The sequence below is a fragment of the Somniosus microcephalus genome, chromosome 11 (genome assembly GCF_052327205.1).
Source record: "Somniosus microcephalus isolate GS21.2 chromosome 11, FLI_Smic_1.0, whole genome shotgun sequence".
In the NCBI taxonomy this organism is placed as follows: Eukaryota; Metazoa; Chordata; class Chondrichthyes; order Squaliformes; family Somniosidae; genus Somniosus; species Somniosus microcephalus.
The window spans coordinates 134,974,430-134,992,992 of record NC_140997.1 but is presented as its reverse complement, the minus strand read 5'-3'; the positions used below and the strand labels follow the sequence as shown (position 1 = coordinate 134,992,992).

Here is an 18,563-nt window from a genome sequence, read left to right as displayed (position 1 = left end):
AACTGTTCCAGGTATGGTGTTCCTATCTCTTCCAGGTATGGTGTTCCTAACTGTTCCAGGTATGGTGTTGCTAACTGTTCTATGTATGGTGTTCCCAGCTGTTCTAGGTATGGGGTCCTAACTGTTCCAGGTATGGTGTTCCCAACTGTTCCAGGTATGGTATTCCTAACTGTTCCCGGTATGGTGTTCCTAACTGTTCCAGGTATGGTGTTCCCACGTGTTCTAGGAATGGTGTTTGTAGCTGTTCCAGGTATGGTATTCCCAACTGTTCCAGGTATGGAGTTCCTAACTGTTACACGTATGGTGTTGCTAATTGTTCTATGTATTGTGTTCCAAACTGTTCTAGGTATGGGGTCCTAACTGGTCCAGGTATGGTGTTCCCAGCTGTTCCAGGTATGGTGTTCCTAACTGTTCCAGGTATGGTTTTCCTAACTGTTCCAGATATGGTGTACCTAACTGTTCCAGGTATGCTGTTCCTAACTGTTCCAGATATGGTGTTACGAACTGTTCCAGATATCGTGTTCTTAACTGTTCCAGGTATGGTTTTCCTAACGGTTCCAGATATGGTGTACCTAACTGTTCCAGGTATGGTGTTCCTAACTCTTCCAGGTGTGGTGTTCCTAACTGTTCCAGGTATGGTGTTCCCAACTGTTCTATGAATGGTGTTCCTAACTGTTCCAGGTATGGTGTTCCCAACTGTTCCAGGTATGGAGTTCCTAACTGTTCCAGGTTTGGTGTTGCTAACTGTTGTATGTATGGTGTTCCCGGCTGTTCTAGGTATGGGGTCCTAACTGTTCCAGGTATGGTGTTCCCAACTGTTCCAGGTATGGTATTCCTAACTGTTCCCGGTATGGTGTTCCTAACCGTTCCAGGTATGGTTTTCCCATCAATTCCAGGTATGGTGTTCCTAACTGTTCTAGGTATGGTGTTCCTAACTATTCTAGGTATGGTGATCCTAACTGTTCCAGGTATGGTATTCCTAACTGTTCCAAGTATGGTGTTGCTAAATGTTCTATGTATTGTGTTCCTAACTGTTGTATGTATGGGGTCCTAACTGTTCCAGGTATGGTGTTCCCAACTGTTCCAGGTATGGTGTTGCTATCTGTTCCATGTATGGTGTTCCTAACTACTCCAGGTATGGTGTTCCTAACTGATCCAGGTATGGTGTTCCCAACTGTCCCAGGTATGGTGTTCCTAACTGTTCTAGGTAGGGTGTTCCTAATTGTTCTAGGTATGTTGTTCCCAACTGCTCCAGGTATGGTGTTGCTAACTGTTCTAGCTATGGTGTTCTTAACTATTCCAGGTATGGTGTTCCCAACTGTTCCGGTATGTTGTTCCTATCTGTTCAAGGTATGGTGTTCCAAAATGTTCTATGTGTGCTGTTTATAACTGTTCTAGATATGGTGTTCCCAACTATTCCAGGTATGGTGTTCCTCACTGTTTGAGGTATGGTGTTCCTAACTGTTCCAGGTATGGTGTTGCTAACTGTTCTATGTATGGTGTTCCCAGCTGTTCTAGGTATGGGGTCCTAACTGTTCCAGGTATGGTGTTCCTAACTGTTCCCGGTATGGTGTTCCTAACTGTTCCAGGTATGGTGTTCCCACGTGTTCTAGGAATGGTGTTTGTAGCTGTTCCAGGTATGGAATTCCCAACTGTTCCAGGTATGGAGTTCCTAACTGTTACACGTATGGTGTTGCTAATTGTTCTATGTATTGTGTTCCAAACTGTTCTAGGTATGGGGTCCTAACTGGTCCAGGTATGGTGTTCCCAGCTGTTCCAGGTATGGTGTTCCTAACTGTTCCAGGTATGGTTTTCCTAACTGTTCCAGATATGGTGTACCTAACTGTTCCAGGTATGCTGTTCCTAACTGTTCCAGATATGGTGTTACGAACTGTTCCAGATATCGTGTTCTTAACTGTTCCAGGTATGGTGTTCCTAACTCTTCCAGGTGTGGTGTTCCTAACTGTTCCAGGTATGGTGTTCCCAACTGTTCTATGAATGGTGTTCCTAACTGTTCCAGGTATGGTGTTCCCAACTGTTCCAGGTATGGAGTTCCTAACTGTTCCAGGTTTGGTGTTGCTAACTGTTGTATGTATGGTGTTCCCGGCTGTTCTAGGTATGGGGTCCTAACTGTTCCAGGTATGGTGTTCCCAACTGTTCCAGGTATGGTATTCCTAACTGTTCCCGGTATGGTGTTCCTAACCGTTCCAGGTATGGTTTTCCCATCAATTCCAGGTATGGTGTTCCTAACTGTTCTAGGTATGGTGTTCCTAACTATTCTAGGTATGGTGATCCTAACTGTTCCAGGTATGGTATTCCTAACTGTTCCAAGTATGGTGTTGCTAAATGTTCTATGTATTGTGTTCCTAACTGTTGTATGTATGGGGTCCTAACTGTTCCAGGTATGGTGTTCCCAACTGTTCCAGGTATGGTGTTGCTATCTGTTCCATGTATGGTGTTCCTAACTACTCCAGGTATGGTGTTCCTAACTGATCCAGGTATGGTGTTCCCAACTGTCCCAGGTATGGTGTTCCTAACTGTTCTAGGTAGGGTGTTCCTAATTGTTCTAGGTATGTTGTTCCCAACTGCTCCAGGTATGGTGTTGCTAACTGTTCTAGCTATGGTGTTCTTAACTATTCCAGGTATGGTGTTCCTAACTGTTCCGGTATGTTGTTCCTATCTGTTCAAGGTATGGTGTTCCAAAATGTTCTATGTGTGCTGTTCCTAACTGTTCTAGATATGGTGTTCCCAACTATTCCAGGTATGGTGTTCCTCACTGTTTGAGGTATGGTGTTCCTAACTGTTCCAGGTATGGTGTTCCTAACTGTTCCACGTATGGTGTTTCTAACTGCTCCAGGTATGGTGTTCCTAACTTTTCCATGTATGGTGTTCCTAACTGTTCCAGGTATGATGTTCCTAACTGTTCCAGACATGACGTTCCTAACTGTTTCAGTTATGGTGTTCCTAAATGTTCCAGGTATGCTGTTGCTAACTGTTCCAGATATCGTGTTCCTAACTGTTCCAGGTATGGTTTTCCTAACTGTTCCAGGTATGGTGCATCTAACTGTTCCAGGTATGGTGTACCTAACTCTTCCAGGTATGGTGTTCCTAACTGTTCCAGGTATGGTGTTCCCAACTGTTCTAGGAATGGTGTTCATAACTGTTCCAGGTATGGTGTTCCCAACTGATCCAGGTGTGGAGTTCCTAACTGTTCCAGGTATGGTGTTGCTAACTGTTCTATGTATGGTGTTCCCAGCTGTTCTAGGTGTGGGGTCCTAACTGTTCCAGGTATGGTGTTCCCAACTGTTCCAGATATGGTATTCCTAACTTTTCCCGGTATGGTGTTCCTAACTGTTCCAGGTGTGGTTTTCCTAACTGTTCCAGATATGGTGTACCTAACTTTTCCAGGTTTGGAGTTCCTAACTGTTCCAAGTATGTTGTTGCTAAATGTTCCATGTATTGTGTTCCTAACTGTGCTAGGTATGGGGTCCTAACTGTTCCAGATATGGAGTACCTAACTGTTCCAGGTATGGCGTTCCTAACTGTTCCAGGTATGGTTTTCCTAACTTTTCCAGATATGGTGTACCTAACTGTTCCAGGGATGGTGTTGCTAACTCTTCCAGGTACGCTGTTCATAACTGTTCCAGGTATGGTGTTCCCAACTGTTCTAGGAATGGTGTTCATAACTGTTGCAGGGATGGTGTTCCCAACTGTTCCAGGTATGGAGTTCCTAACTGTTCCAGGTATGGTGTTGCTAACTGTTCTATGTATGGTGTTCCCAGCTGTTCTAGGTATGGGGTCCTAACTGTTCCAGGTATGGTGTTCCCAACTGTTCCAGGTATGGTATTCATAACTGTTCCCGGTATGGTGTTCCTAACTATTCCAGGTATGGTGTTCCTAACTGTTCTAGGTAGGGTGTTCCTAATTGTTCTAGGTATGTTGTTCCCAACTGCTCCAGGTATGGTGTTTCTAAGTGTTCTAGCTATGGTGTTCTTAACTATTTCAGGTACAGTGTTCCCAACCGGTCCAGGTATGTTGTTCCTATCTGTTCAAGGTATGGTGTTCCAAACTGTTCTATGTGTGCTGTTCCTAACTGTTCCAGATATTGTGTTCCCAACTCTTTCAGGTATGGTGTTTCTAACTGTTACAGGTACGGAATTCCTAACTGTTCCAGGTATGGTGTTCATAACTGTTCCAGGTATGCTTTTCCTAACTGTTCCAGGTATGGTTTTCCTAACTGTTCCTGATATGGTGTACCTAACTGTTCCAGGTATGGTGTTCCTAACTGTTCCAGATATGGTGTTCCTAACTGTTCCAGGTATGGTGTTCCCAACTGTTCTAGGAATGGTGTTCGTAACTGTTCCAGGTATGGTGTTCCCAAATGTTCCAGGTATGGAGTTCCTAACTGTTCCAGGTATGGTGTTGCTAACTGTTCTATGTATGGTGTTCCCAGCTGTTCTAGGTATGGGGTCCTAACTGTTCCAGGTATGGTGCTCCCAACTGTTCCATGTATGGTATTCCTAACTGGTCCAGGTATATTGTTCCTATCTGTTCAAGGTATGGTGTTCCAAACTGTTCTATGTGTGCTGTTCCTAACTGTTCCAGATATGGTGTTCCCAACTCTTTCAGGTATGGTGTTTCTAACTGTTACAGGTACGGAATTCCGAACTGTTCCAGGTATGGTGTTCGTAACTGTTCCAAGTATGGTGTTCCCAACTGTTTCAGGTATGGTGTTCCCAACTGTTCCAGGTGTGGTGTTCTTAACTGTTCTAGGTATGGTGTTCCTAACTATTCCATGTATGGTGTTTCTAACTGCTCCAGGTATGGTGTTCCTAACAGTTCCAGGTATGGTGTTCCCAACCATTCCAGGTATGGTGTTCCTAACTGTTCTAGGTATGGTGTTCCTAACTGTTCCAGGTATGCTTTTCCTAACTGTTCCAGGTATGGTTTTCCTAACTGTTCCAGATATGGTGTACCTAACTGTTCCAGTTATGGTGTTCCTAACTGTTCCAGATATGGTGTTCCTAACTGTTCCAGGTATGGTGTTCGCAACTGTTGTAGGAATGGTGTTCGTAACTGTTCCAGGTATGGTGTTCCCAAATGTTTCAGGTATGGGGTACCTAACTGTTCCAGGTATGGTGTTGCTAACTGTTCTATGTATGGTGTTCCCGGCTGTTCTAGGTATGGGGTCCTAACTGTTCCAGGTATGGTGTTTCCAACTGTTCCAGGTGTGTTTTTCCCATCTGGTCCAGGAATGGTGTTCCTAACTGTTCGAGGGATGGTGTTCCTAACTATTCCAGGATTGGTGTTCCTAACTGTTCCAGGTGTGGTGTTCCTAACTGTTCCAGGTATGGTATTCCCAAGTGTTCTAGGAGTGGTGTTTGTAACGGTTCCAGGTATGGTGTTCCCAACTGTTCTAGGAATGGAGTTCCTAACTGTTCCAGGTATGGTGTTGCTAACTGTTCTAGGTATGGGGTCCTAACTGTTCCAGGTATGGTGTTCCCAACTGTTCCATGTATGGTATTCCTAACTGTTTCCGGTATGGTGTTCCTAACTGTTCCAGGTATGGTTTTCCCATCTGGTCCAGGTATGGTGTTCCTAACTGTTCTAGGGATGGTGTTCCTAACTATTCCAGGTATGGTGTTCCTAACTGTTCCAGGTGTGGTGTTCCTAACTGTTCCAGGTATGGTATTCCCAAGTGTTCTAGGAATGGTGTTTGTAACTGTTCCAGGTATGGTGTTCCCAACTGTTCCAGGTATGGAATTCCTAACTGTTCCAAGTATGGTTTAGCTAAATGTTCTATGTATTGTGTTCCAAACTGTTCTAGGTATGGGGTCCTAACTGTTCCAGGTATGGTGTTCCCAACTGTTCCAGGTATGGTGTTCCTAACTGTTCTAGGTTTGGTGTTCCTAACTGTTACAGGTATGGTGTTCCTAATTGTTCCAGGTATAGTGTTCCCACGTGTTCTAGGATTGGTGTTTGTAGCTGTTCCAGGTATGGTGTTCCCAACTGTTCCAGGTATGGAGTTCCTAACTGTTCCAAGTATGGTGTTGCTAAATGTTCTATGTATTGTGTTCCTAACTGTTCTAGGGATGGCATCCTAACTGTTCCAGGTATGTTGTTCCTAACTGTTCCAGGTATGGTTTTCCTAACTGTTCGAGATATGGCGTACCTAACTGTTCCAGGTATGGAGTTCCTAACTGTTCCAAGTATGTTGTTGCTAAATGTTCTATGTAATGTGTTCCTAACTGTGCTAGGTATGGGGTCCTAACTGTTCCAGATATGGAGTACCTAACTGTTCCAGGTATGGCGTTCCTAACTGTTCCAGGTATGGTTTCCTAACTTTTCCAGATATGGTGTACCTAACTGTTCCAGGTATGGTGTTGCTAACTCTTCCAGGTATGCTGTTCCTAACTTTTCCAGGTATGGTGTTCCCAACTGTTCTAGGAATGGTGTTCATAACTGTTGCAGGTATGGTGTTCCCAACTGTTCCAGGTATGGAGTTCCTAACTGTTCCAGGTATGGTGTTGCTAACTGTTCTATGTATGGTGTTCCCAGCTGTTCTAGGTATGGGGTCCTAACTGTTCCAGGTATGGTGTTCCCAACTGTTCCAGGTATGGTATTCATAAGTGTTCCCAGTATGATGTTCCTAACTATTCCAGGTATGGTGTTCCTAACTGTTCTAGGTAGGGTGTTCCTAATTGTTCTAGGTATGTTGTTCCCAACTGCTCCAGGTATGGTGCTTCTAACTGTTCTAGCTATGGTGTTCTTAACTATTTCAGGTATGGTGTTCCCAACCGGTCCAGGTGTGTTGTCCCTATCTGTTCAAGGTATGGTGTTCCAAACTGTTCTATGTGTGCTGTTCCTAACTGTTCCAGATATGGTGTTCTCAACTCTTTCAGGTATGGTGTTTCTAAATGTTACAGGTACGGAATTCCTAACTGTTCCAGGTATGGTGTTCATAACTGTTCCAAGTATGGTGTTCCCAACCATTCCAGGTATGGTGTTCCTAACTGTTCTAGGTATGGTGTTCATAACTGTTCCAAGTATGGTGTTCCCAACCATTCCAGGTATGGTGTTCCTAACTGTTCTAGGTATGGTGTTCCTAACTGTTCCAGGTATGCTTTTCCTAACTGTTCCAGGTATGGTTTTCCTAACTGTTCCAGGTATGGTGTTCCTAACCGTTCCACATAAGGTGTTCCTAACTGTTCCAGGTATGGTGTTCCCAACTGTTCTAGGAATGGTGTTCGTAACTGTTCCAGGTATGGTGTTCCCAAATGTTCCAGGTATGGAGTTCCTAACTGTTCCAGGTATGGTGTTGCTAACTGTTCTATGTATGGTGTTCCCAGCTGTTCTAGGTATGGGGTCCTAACTGTTCCAGGTATGGTGTTTCCAACTGTTCCAGGTGTGGTTTTCCCATCTGGTCCAGGAATGGTGTTCCTAACCATTCTAGGGATGGTGTTCCTAACTATTCCAGGTATGGTGTTCCTAACTGTTCCAGGTGTGGTGTTCCTAACTGTTCCAGGTATGGTATTCCCAAGTGTTCTAGGAATGGTGTTTGTAACTGTTCCAGGTATGGTTTTCCCAACTGTTCCAGGTATGGAGTTCCTAACTGTTCCAGGTATGGTGTTGCTAAATGTTCTATGTATTGTGTTCCAAACTGTTCTAGGTATGGGGTCCTAACTGTTCCAGGTATGCTGCTCCTGACTGTTCCAGGTATGGTGTTCCTAAATGTTCAATGTATGGTGTTCCCAACTGTTCCAGGTATGGTGTTGCTAACTGTTCTAGGTATGGTGTTCCTAACTGTTCCAGGTATGGTGTTCCTATCTTTTCCAGGTATGGTGTTTCTAACTGCTCCAGGTATGGTGTTCCTAACTGTTCCAGGTGAGAAGTTCCTAACTGTTCCAGATATGGCGTTCCTAACTGTTTCAGTTATGGTGTTCCTAACTGTTCCAGGTATGCTGTTCCTAACTGTTCCAGATATGGTGTTCCTAACTGTTTCAGGTATGGTGTTCCCAACTGTTCTAGATATGGTGTTCGTAACAGTTTCAGGTATGGTGTTCCCAACTTTTCCAGGTTTGGTGTTCCTAACTGTTCTTGGTTTGGTGTTCCCAACTACTTCAGGTATGGTGTTCCCAAGTGTCCCAGGTATGGTGTTCCTAATTGTTCTATGTATCGTGTTCCCAACTGCTCCAGTTATGGTGTTCCTAACTGTCCCAGATATGGTGTTCGTAACTGTTCCAGGTTTGGTGATCCCAACTGTTCCAGGTATGGTGTTCCTAACTGCTCCAGGTATGGTGTTCCTAACTGTTCTATGTATGGCGTTCCTAACTGTTCCAGGTATGGTGTTCCCAACTGTCCCAGGTATGGTGTTCCTAACTGTTCCAGGTAAGGTGTTCCTAACTGTTCTATGTATGGTGCTCCCAACTGTTCCAGGTATGGTGTTCCTAACTGTTCTAGGCATGGTGGGACTAACTGTTCCAGGTATGGGGTTTTTAACTGCTCCAGGGATGGTGTTCCTAACAGTTCCAGGTATGGTGTTCCCAACTGTTCTAGGAATGGTGTTCATAACTGTTCCAGGTATGGTGTTCCCAACTGTTCCAGGTGTGGAGTTCCTAACTGTTCCAGGTATGGTGTTGGTAACTTTTTTGTATTGTGTTCCCAGCTGTTCTAGGTATTGGGTCCTACGTGTTCTAGGAATGGTGTTTGCAACTGTTCCAGGTATGGTGTTCCCAACTGTTGCAGGTATGGTGTTGCTATCTGTTCCAGGTGTGGTGTTCCTAAGTAATCCAGGTATGGTGTTCCTAACTGTCCCAGGTATGGTGTTCCTAACTGTTCCAGGTAAGGTGTTCCTAACTGTTCTATGTATGGTGCTCCCAACTGTTCCAGGTATGGTGTTCCTAACTGTTCTAGGTATGGTGGTCCTAACTGTTCCAGGTATGGGGTTTTTAACTGCTCCAGGTATGGTGTGCCTAACAGTTCCAGGTATGGTGTGCCCAACTGTTCCAGGTATGGTGTTCCCAACTGTTCTATGTATGGTGTTCCTAACTGGTGCAGGTATGTTGTTTGTAACTGCTCCAGGCATGGTGTTGCTAAATGTTCCAGGTATGGTGTTCCTAACTGTTCCCGGTATGGTGTTACTAACTGTTCCGGATATGTAGTACCTAACTGTTCCATGTATGTTGTTCCTATCTGTTCCAGGTATGGGTTTCATACCTGTTCCAGATATGGTGTACATAACTGTTCCAGTTATGGTGTTCCGAACTGTTCCAGGTATGGGGTTGCTATCTTTTCCAGGTATGGTGTTCCTAACTACTCCAGGTATGGTGTTCCTAACTGTACCAGGTATGGTGTTCCCAACTGTCCCAGGTATAGCGTTCCTAACTGTTCTAGATAGGGTGTTCCTAATTGTTCTAGGTATGTTGTTCCCAACTGCTCCAGGTATGGTGTTCGTATCTGTTCAATGTATGGTGTTCCAAACGGTTCTATGTGTGCTGTTCCTAACTGTTCCAGGTATGGCGTTTACAACTTTTTCAGGGATGATGTTTCTAACTGTTACAGGTACGGAATTCCTAACTGTTCCAGGTATGGTGTTCCCAACTGTTTCAGGTATGGTGTTGCTAACTGTTCTAGGTATGGTGTTCCTAACTGTTCCAGGTATGGTGTTTCTAACTGTTCCAAGTATGGTGTTCCCAACTGTTTCAGGTATGGTGTTGCTAACTGTTCTAGGTATGGTGTTCCTAACTGTTCCAGGTATGGTGTTTCTAACTGTTCTAGGTATGGTGTTCTTAACTGTTCCAGGTATGGTGTTTCTAACTGCTCCAGGTATGGTGTTCCTAACAGTTCCAGGTATGGTGTTCCCAACCATTCCAGGTATGGTGTTCCTAACTGTTCTAGGTATGGTGTTCCTAACTGTTCCAGGTATGGTGTTCCTAACTATTCCGGATATGGAGTACCTAACTGTTCCATGTATGGTGTTCCTAACTGTTCCAGGTATGGTTTTCCTAACTGTTCCAGATATGGTGTACCTAACTGTTCCAGGTATGGTGTTCCTTACTGTTCCAGATATGGTGTTCCTAACTGATCCAATTATGGTGTTCCCAACTGTTCTAGGAATGGTGTTCGTAACTGTTCCAGGTATGGTGTTCCCAACTGTTCCAGGTATGGAGTTCCGAACTGTTCCAGGTATGGTGTTCCTAACTGTTCTATGTATGCTGTTCCTAACTGGTGCAGGTATGGTGTTTCTAACTGTTCCAGGTATGGTTTTGCTAAATGTACCAGGTATGGTGTTCCTAACTGTTCCAGGTCTGGTGTTCCTCACTGTTCCGGATATGTAGTACCTAACTGTTCCATGTATGTTGTTCCTAACTGTTCCAGGTATGGTTTTCATAACTGTTCCAGATATGGTGTACCTAACTGTTCCAGGTATGGTGTTCCTAACTGTTCCTGGTATGGTGTTCCTAACTGTTCCAGGTATGGTGCTCCCAACTGTTCTAGGATTGGTGTTCGTAACTGTTCCAGGTATGGTGTTCCTAACTGTTCCAGGTATGGAGTTCCTAATTGTTCCAGGTATGGTGTTGCTAACTGTTCTATATATGGTGTTCCTAACTGTTCTAGGTACGGGGTCCTAACTTTTCCAGGTATGGTGTTCCCAACTGTTCCAGGTATGGTATTCCTACCTGTACCCGGTATGGTGTTCCTAACTGTTCCAGGTATGGTGTTCCCACCTGTTCCAGGTATGTTGTTTGTAACTGTTCCAGGTATGGTGTTCCCAACTGTTCCAGGTATGGAGTTCCTAACTGTTCCAAATGTGGTGTTGCTAAATGTTCTATGTATGGTGTTCCTAACTGTTCTAGGTATGGGGTCCTAACTGTTCCAGGTATGATGCTCCCAACTGTTCCAGGTATGGTGTTCCCAACTGTTCCAGATTTGGTGTTCCTTACTGTTTCATGTATGGTGTTCCCAACTGTTCCAGGTATGGTGCTCCTAACTGTTTCAGTTATGGTGTTCCCAACTGTTCCAGGTAAGGTGTTTCTATCTGTTCCATTATGGTGTTCCTAACTGCTCCAAGTATAGTGTTCCTAACTGCTCCAGGTATGGTGTTCCTAACTGTTCCAGGCATGGTGTTGCTAATCGTTCCAGGTATGGTGTTCCCAACTGTTCCAGGTATGGTGTTCCCAACTGTTCCAGGTATTGTGTTCCTAACTGTTCCAGGTATGGTGTCCCTAACTGTTCCAGGTATGGTGTTCGCTGTTCCAGGTATGGTGTTACGAATTGTTCTTGGTATTGCGTTCCTAACTGTTACAGGTATGGTGTTCCTAACTGATCCAGATATTGTGCTCCTAACTGTTTCAGGTATGTTGTTCCCAACTGTTCCAGGTATGGTGTTCCTAACTGTTCCAGGTATGGTGTTCCTAACTGTTCCAGGTATGGTGTTCCTAACTGATCCAGATATTGTGCTCCTAACTGTTTCAGGTATGTTGTTCCCAACTGTTCCAGGTATGGTGTTCCTAACTGTTCCAGGTATGGTGTTCCTAACTGTTCCAGGTATGGTGTTCCTAACTGATCCAGATATTGTGCTTCTAACTGTTTCAGGTATGTTGTTCCCAACTGTTCCAGGTATGGTGTTCCTAACTGTTCTAGGGATGGTGTTCCCAACTGTTCTAGGTATGGTGTTCCTAACTGTTCTATGTATGGTGTTCCGAACTGATCCAGATATTGTGCTCCTAACTGTTTCAGGTATGTTGTTCCCAACTGTTCCAGGTATGGTGTTCCTAACTGTTCCAGGTATGGTGTTCCTAACTGTTCCAGGTATGGTGTTCCTAACTGATCCAGATATTGTGCTTCTAACTGTTTCAGGTATGTTGTTCCCAACTGTTCCAGGTATGGTGTTCCTAACTGTTCTAGGGATGGTGTTCCCAACTGTTCTAGGTATGGTGTTCCTAACTGTTCTATGTATGGTGTTCCTAACTGATCTAGGTATGGGATTACTAACTGTTCCAGGTATGGTGTTCCCAACTGTCCCAGGTATGGTGTTCACAACTGTTTCAGGTATGGTGTTCCTAACTGTTCTAGGTATGGTGTTCCTAACTGTTCCTTGTATGGTGTTCCTAACTGTTCCAGGTATGGTGTTTCTAAATGCTCCAGTTATGTTGTTCCTAACTGTTCCACGTAGGGTGTTCCTAACTGTTCCAGGCATGGTGTTCCGAAATGTTCCAGGTATGGAATTCCTTACTGTTCCAGGTATGGTATTCGTAACTGTTCCAGGTATGGTGTTTCCAACTGTTCTAGGTATGGTGTTCCCAAGTGTTCTAGGTATGTTGTTCCCAACTGTTCCAGGTATGGTGTTCCTAACTGTTCCAGGTATGGTGTTCCAAACTGTTGCAGGTATGGTGTTCCCAACTGTTCCAGGTATGATGTTCCCAACTGTTCCAGGTATGGTGTTCCTAACTGGTCCAGTTAAAGTGTTCCTAACCGCTTTAGACATTGGCCTAGAAATTCGGTGGGCTGCGCCACCAATTAGCGCCCAAAGAGGGCACTTAGTGGGTTTAGCGCCACTGGCCACGCCTCCCGCGACATTTAGCGGGGCGCTAATGACGGCGTTAGCCGGTAGCGCTGCCCCGCCACTGATGACGTCAGCGGTGTGCGCAGCGCCCCACTACCGCTCCGATCGCAAATTTTGGTAGCGCCCCCCGCTGTAACGCCGGTCGCAATTTGCGGCGGCTGAGGTGCGGGGTGGCCTTTTTTTTTGCTGGCCGTCTGTCAGCACCTCTTCGCGCCGCCGTCCCCGGGCTCCTGAGCCCCCACCCCCACGTTGTGCCGGCTGTCTCCCAAGAGCCCGGCACTTCTCCTCGGTGCCGGGCTCTTTTGCCGGCACTCGTGATCTCAGATCGCGCTGCAGCAGGCCCCTCCCCTTTAAGAAGGGGAGGAAGGCCTGCAGTACCGCAGCGCGCCGTGCCGCAGCGTGTGGTGCTGCCGCACGTTGCGCTGCGATTTTCAGTTGCAGTGCCCCAAGACGGACGCGGGGCACCTCGAGTAACGCCGCGCTTCCATTTGGGGCGCTCAAACTGAATTTCCGGCGGGCGCTCGTGACTCCTTCCGGGGCAGTACTTCCGGCGCCCTGGTGAGACTGGCGCCCCAAATGGGGCGCCACCGAATTTCTAGGCCGATGTTCTCAAAATGCAGTAGGTACAGTGTCCCTGACGACTCTCATTTTTCATTATTGTGGGTATGGTGTTCCTCGTTGGTGTAGGCATGGTGTTCCCATTTATTGATATATCAGCCTTATTGGTTCAGCTTCACATTATTGGTATGTACAAAATATTTTGAACAGTTCACAGCCAAAGCTTGCATGTATCCCATGGGGTCAGGACATCTCACTCTACGTTGATGCATTATCCACTGGGCCAAGTCCAATCATTAGGGATTGGTCATTGAAGCCCCCATCCTGATCCCTGATCCTGGCTCCCACCCCTGAATCAGGTCCTGATCCCCGACCCAGGGCCGGCTCCAGTCCCGCTCCCAGACCTCCATCCCGATCCCCAACCAAGGATTCCAGTCCAGTCCCCAGCGCAGGCCCTCATCCAGATCCCCAACCCTGTCCCCTAACCCTGGCAACACTTTACCTGAGGGCTGCTGTGACTCTAGCAATGGCCCAAACTTAGAGTCCTCTTCATCGGCGGGCTTTTGACGTTTCAACGGCTCAATTGAAATGGGCCCCGTGACCCAATATCTGGAGCTCCTCAGACCGCACCATTCAGGTGTGGGGGGCGCAAAGTAATCTTCCTGTGTGCAAATGGTCGTGGCCCAATTTCTAGACCCTAGTGTTATGCTCGTCTGCAGTGTGTGCTGTGGAATCCCTCAGTGTTATCGTATTTCTTTGATTGCAATTACCTCTGAACCCTGATTCTGTTGAACTGTTTTGTAGTACAAATTATCTGACACAATCTTTGAATTAACCTGTGTACATTTTGCGATTGAGACTGTGAGGAGGAAAACTGAACAGTTTAACATAAGACAAATAATTGATAAACAGTGATATGAAAACTTTTTCTGATGTGGCCAGGACAGACATCGGCTGTTGCCAGTGAGAAAAAAAAATTAAGTATGAGTCCCAGACAAGGGCATGGAGTTTCCGCTAGGGGTGCAATCGGCAAAATGCGGCCAGAATGTGCTGCACACTGTGCCTGTTTTGCCGAGGTGAAGGTAGACTGAAGTTTCCGTGCTAACTCATTAGCATAAACCCAAATGTAAAATCTCCCATGAATCAGCACAATCGAGCATCGATTTGTAACTAGCACAGGGCATTCCCCAGCATCACAAAGAGGAGTGGGATTGCCAGGAAATGAGCCATTCTTCAACTGACTGATTTAATGCTCTTGGTCTTACTTTTTAATTGGCTTAAATTGACTGCTTTGATCTTCCCTTGGTACATAAGACCTGCAACCAGCAGACACTCAAAGCCGCTCTGCTGTAATGACTGCATTTAGACTAATTTAAAGGAATTTAAAGTCGTTGCAGCAACAGCAGAAGAAACACAACAAGGTCAGGCTTCAATTGACTGCTGGTCACTGCAAGTCAGGTGAATAACACTAGATTCATGTGACCATGGGTGCCTGTGCTTCTGTGCATAATGTGAACATACCCGAATGGGCGTAATCGGCAGAAACCCACTATTCTGACCTGGGAGCATGGCTAGATTTGTGGGCGGGAACTGCTTTGGGCATTTAAAATTCCGCGAAAGTTAACGCTATTTCATTCAATTCCGCACAGATTACGTTGGTATCTGGGTGGAAATCATGTGGTTACTCCAGGCCCATGTCTGCTTTATCACAGAGAAGGCAAAGATCACCTGATCACACAGGAGACAGATTTCTTTTAGGGGACCATCTCCCCAGAACGTTGTTTCTCCATGGGATGATAGGAATATTTGATTTGTAACTGTTGAATGAGTGAGGAAGAACTCTTGTTCCCTATACCATGCTTTAACGTCAACCCAGTTCATTTATTCCTATAATAATGAAATGGCGTAGCTATTACCTTGGAATTCCAGTGCTCTGGGACACTATTGTTGTACAGACTTTCTGCCATCAACTCCAGCTGCAAGGACATAACAACTAGACCCTTCAGTGCTTTCAGAAGGCCATTAAGACTTTGCACAATAGTCTCCAACAGTCGATTGTACCTACACAACAACAAATGGACAATGTTATTGCAAACAGTTGGAAAATAAGTCATTCCTGGATACTTCTGTGAGCTACTAATCCAGCATAAGCCAAGCTGAAAGTTGTTAGGCTGCTGGATCTACTAAATGAACTGGTCTATTGAACAGCATCAGACGAGGAAACATATGAAATAAGCAGCAGTCTTTGAATCTAACACCACTGAAGACTTGTACTTCTGTGGAATTGTAGAGCAGCTCGGTCAGCATTTGAAAGGTAAAGAGAGGTTTGTGGCGGAGCCACTAAAGGACTCAGACCGTTTGTATATAATTCCCTTTAACAACATGTTAGCTACAGCCTGAGTCTGTATCTTTATGTATACTGTTTACTTGTATAGAGCGTGATCACTTTAACAGCGCGGGTAAACGCGATGATGTCACGCCGTACATCACGTGATCCCCCACTGGCGGGAAGAACGTGATGACGTCATGACGTCAACCACGGGACCAGCCAGCAGTCCTCATGGAGCCTCTGAACTGAATAGACCTACACTCGATGTTCTACTGCAGTTACTTGTTTAAACCTGTTAGTTTCCTTTAAACTTCGTTTTGTTTAAGCGCCTGAGTGGACCTCAGTCTTTGGATAGGAACTAGACATTCCTACACTAACACCATTTCCCTACAAATACTGATTTCTTTCAGTTCCTCCCTTTCATCAGACCCTATGTTCCCCGACATCTCTGGGAGGTTATTTGTGTCCTCCTTTGTGAAGACAGAACCAAAATATGTATTTAATTGGTCTGCCATTTCTTTGTTCCCCATTATAAATTCCCCTGATTCTGACTGCAAGGGACCTACGCTTGACTGTGGAGGAGCAAAGGGATCTGTGACAGCTATGAACAACAGCAAACACAGATACAATAAGGCCTATAATCAAACATATGGATCGTAATCAAACACACTATAGGCATCTTGAATCAGTGCTTAAGATGCCTGGACAGATCAGTCCCACCAAAATCTCCAAGATCATCATAGTGTCCTACAACATCCACCCAAAGAGGCATAAATACAAAGGAGGTGGAGGGGGAAGACAATTACCCGCAGCCGAGAGCCAAGCAAGAGGAAGTCGAGGAGCCAGAAGATATTTCTGCTGAACCAGCTTTACCGGCAGCTACAGCCATACAGCAAATTCTAAAAGATGAGACCTACACCTAAGTGACCCATCTGCCCAATGCACGCTTTGTTAACTGCCAAAAATTATTTATCTTTTGAGTCCTTTGCACATCTGCATCACGCAGGAGCCAAATACATCATGCCTGGTCACTGACTCAATACCATGGATCCCATTCCTTTCGTCTGCTAATTCTTACTCTACAAGGAATTCTTTGGCCATTGTTGAAATAAATTGCAATAAAATTTAATTCTCTAAAAATAATTAGTGTATGTGGCTACTATTTTTTATCCTGGTACTTTGCCTGGGTGACAGTGGGCAATCTGTGTACTCTAGAACCTAACCTAATGATCCTTCTTGGTGCTCCCTCAATGGCAGGAGTAAACGAGGTGGCTGGCTGTGGTGTTTCAGTGGGAGTCTCTTGGGATGGGTGTGGCCTTATTCTTCCTTGTGCTGGGTCATGAGTTGACCCTGCAGTTTCTGCTATATCCACTGCAACAGCGGCTACTTACTTACTAGTGCATCTGCTATCATTTGTGGCTAGAGGGACTTGATGTTACATCACCCTGAGAGGCACCAGCTTCATCTGTCACTGCTGCTGGTTTTTCACTCAGCAAGCACAGTGATCTGTGTGGAAGCAAACATCTGAGCAGCAATAAGAGCAGTGAAGCCCTACATAATGGTTCTCTCCTTCTGAGCCCCAGTCAGAGACTGAAGCCAAGGGTCCCTATAGCTGCAGTCTCAGTGTTCACAAGAGATATTTGGACTTGGTTTGGGAGCTTGGTCACTGGGGGTTCTGCTGAAGATGGCCCTAGAGTTGTCACATGATCCATACTGAACTGTAGTGCTTCCTTTGTGCACAACTGTATGGATGCAACTTGTGAACTTCTCTGCATTAGCCATCAGTCTTTACAGGGTACATGGCACACTCTCTAATGACTGCAGAAAATGTTTGTGCTTACACAGGCCCCATGAGGTCCAGATCCCAGGCCTTCCAGACAGCTGATTCCTCTGCCTCCACCACCTGCTCTTGCTCATGCAGGCTTTTTGCTCCTATCAGTGCACCCAGCTCAAACTGATCACCTGAACCTCCTGGAGTGGATGTACCTATGCTGGTGCTTGCTAGGGTTGAGTGAGTGATGTTGAGTGTTGTGAGGCATTGGCTTCCTGGCTGCCACTTGGGCTTGCAGCTTTTTCTTTAGGGCCATCTATAGAAGCAGGAGAATGGTGCCTGAAAAGCATTCCCTCAGCCAGAGCTTACGTAGCTAATAGTGTGCATCATGAAGGTTTGCTGCAGTAAGCGAGTGAGTGTTTGGAAGAATAACAAGAAAAGGATGGTATCAGCTTAGCTCTTCAGAGAGACCTCCAGCTTCACCCATGCCCAATCTCTCCAGTTTTCCAGTGTGACCATGTCAAACATGACATGTTCATACAGAATGATAGATCCAAACTGAGAGAGATCTCTGGGTGTCTGCACCCTCCTGCTATGCACCGCTTTGTCCAGCAAAGAAACATAGCTGAGATGCTGGAGGTTTCTAGGAGTACATGAATAAGTGACAACTCTCTGCCACCCTGCACTGCAGTTTGTGTCAATGAGTGAACATGCACCATGCAGGATAGCTATGCTATAAGTTTCTTTTGTGGGGATGTGTTTTGAAATGGTCATAGAACAACAGTTAAGTTTTATATGACTGTGATGAAGTATGCCCTGCTGCAGCATAGGCCTGCATGTGAAGCTCAGAGCTGTTTCTGAGGGCTTTTCCTGCGAGCTTCAGTTAGGGTGTAGCTGGGTGAGAAGAGACTTGTGGTACCCTATATGCTTTTCCCATCTACTTGGTATAGTGCAGTGCTGGCTAGCCTTACTTTGGCAGATTTCCTGAGGCTATTAACTTTTTTGTCACCTGCCTCTGTATGTTTGAGACCACATTCATTCCATCATCCACCTCTAGCCAATCAGCTAGCACATTTCTTTGCAGAGGAGGGTGCCCTACGAGGTCAAAGAGTGGAACTTTCCTTTGGTGCATTTTGTGCAAATAAAGTCTAAATTTCCATCAGTAAATTGAGCTGACCTGCTCCTTTTTGTGTCACTCCTATAAACAACAGAAAAAAACTTGCATTTCTATAGCGCCTGTCACAATCTCAGGATATTACAAAGTGCTTTACAGCCAATGAAGGACTTTTGAAGTGTAGTCACTGTTGTAATGTAGGAAATTTGGTGGTCAATTTGTGCAC

General features: G+C 45.4%; 1 protein-coding gene across 1 annotated transcript in view; it reads right to left on the bottom strand.

Moving 5' to 3' along the window:
• dnah1 (dynein, axonemal, heavy chain 1) overlaps positions 1-18,563 on the bottom strand; it is a 971,783-nt gene that overhangs the window by 212,410 nt on the left and 740,810 nt on the right. Inside the window, exon 75 of the mRNA XM_085999976.1 lies at positions 15,040-15,184. Within this exon, the coding sequence (XP_085856102.1) occupies positions 15,040-15,184 (145 nt within the window). The remainder of the gene's footprint in view (positions 1-15,039; positions 15,185-18,563) is intronic.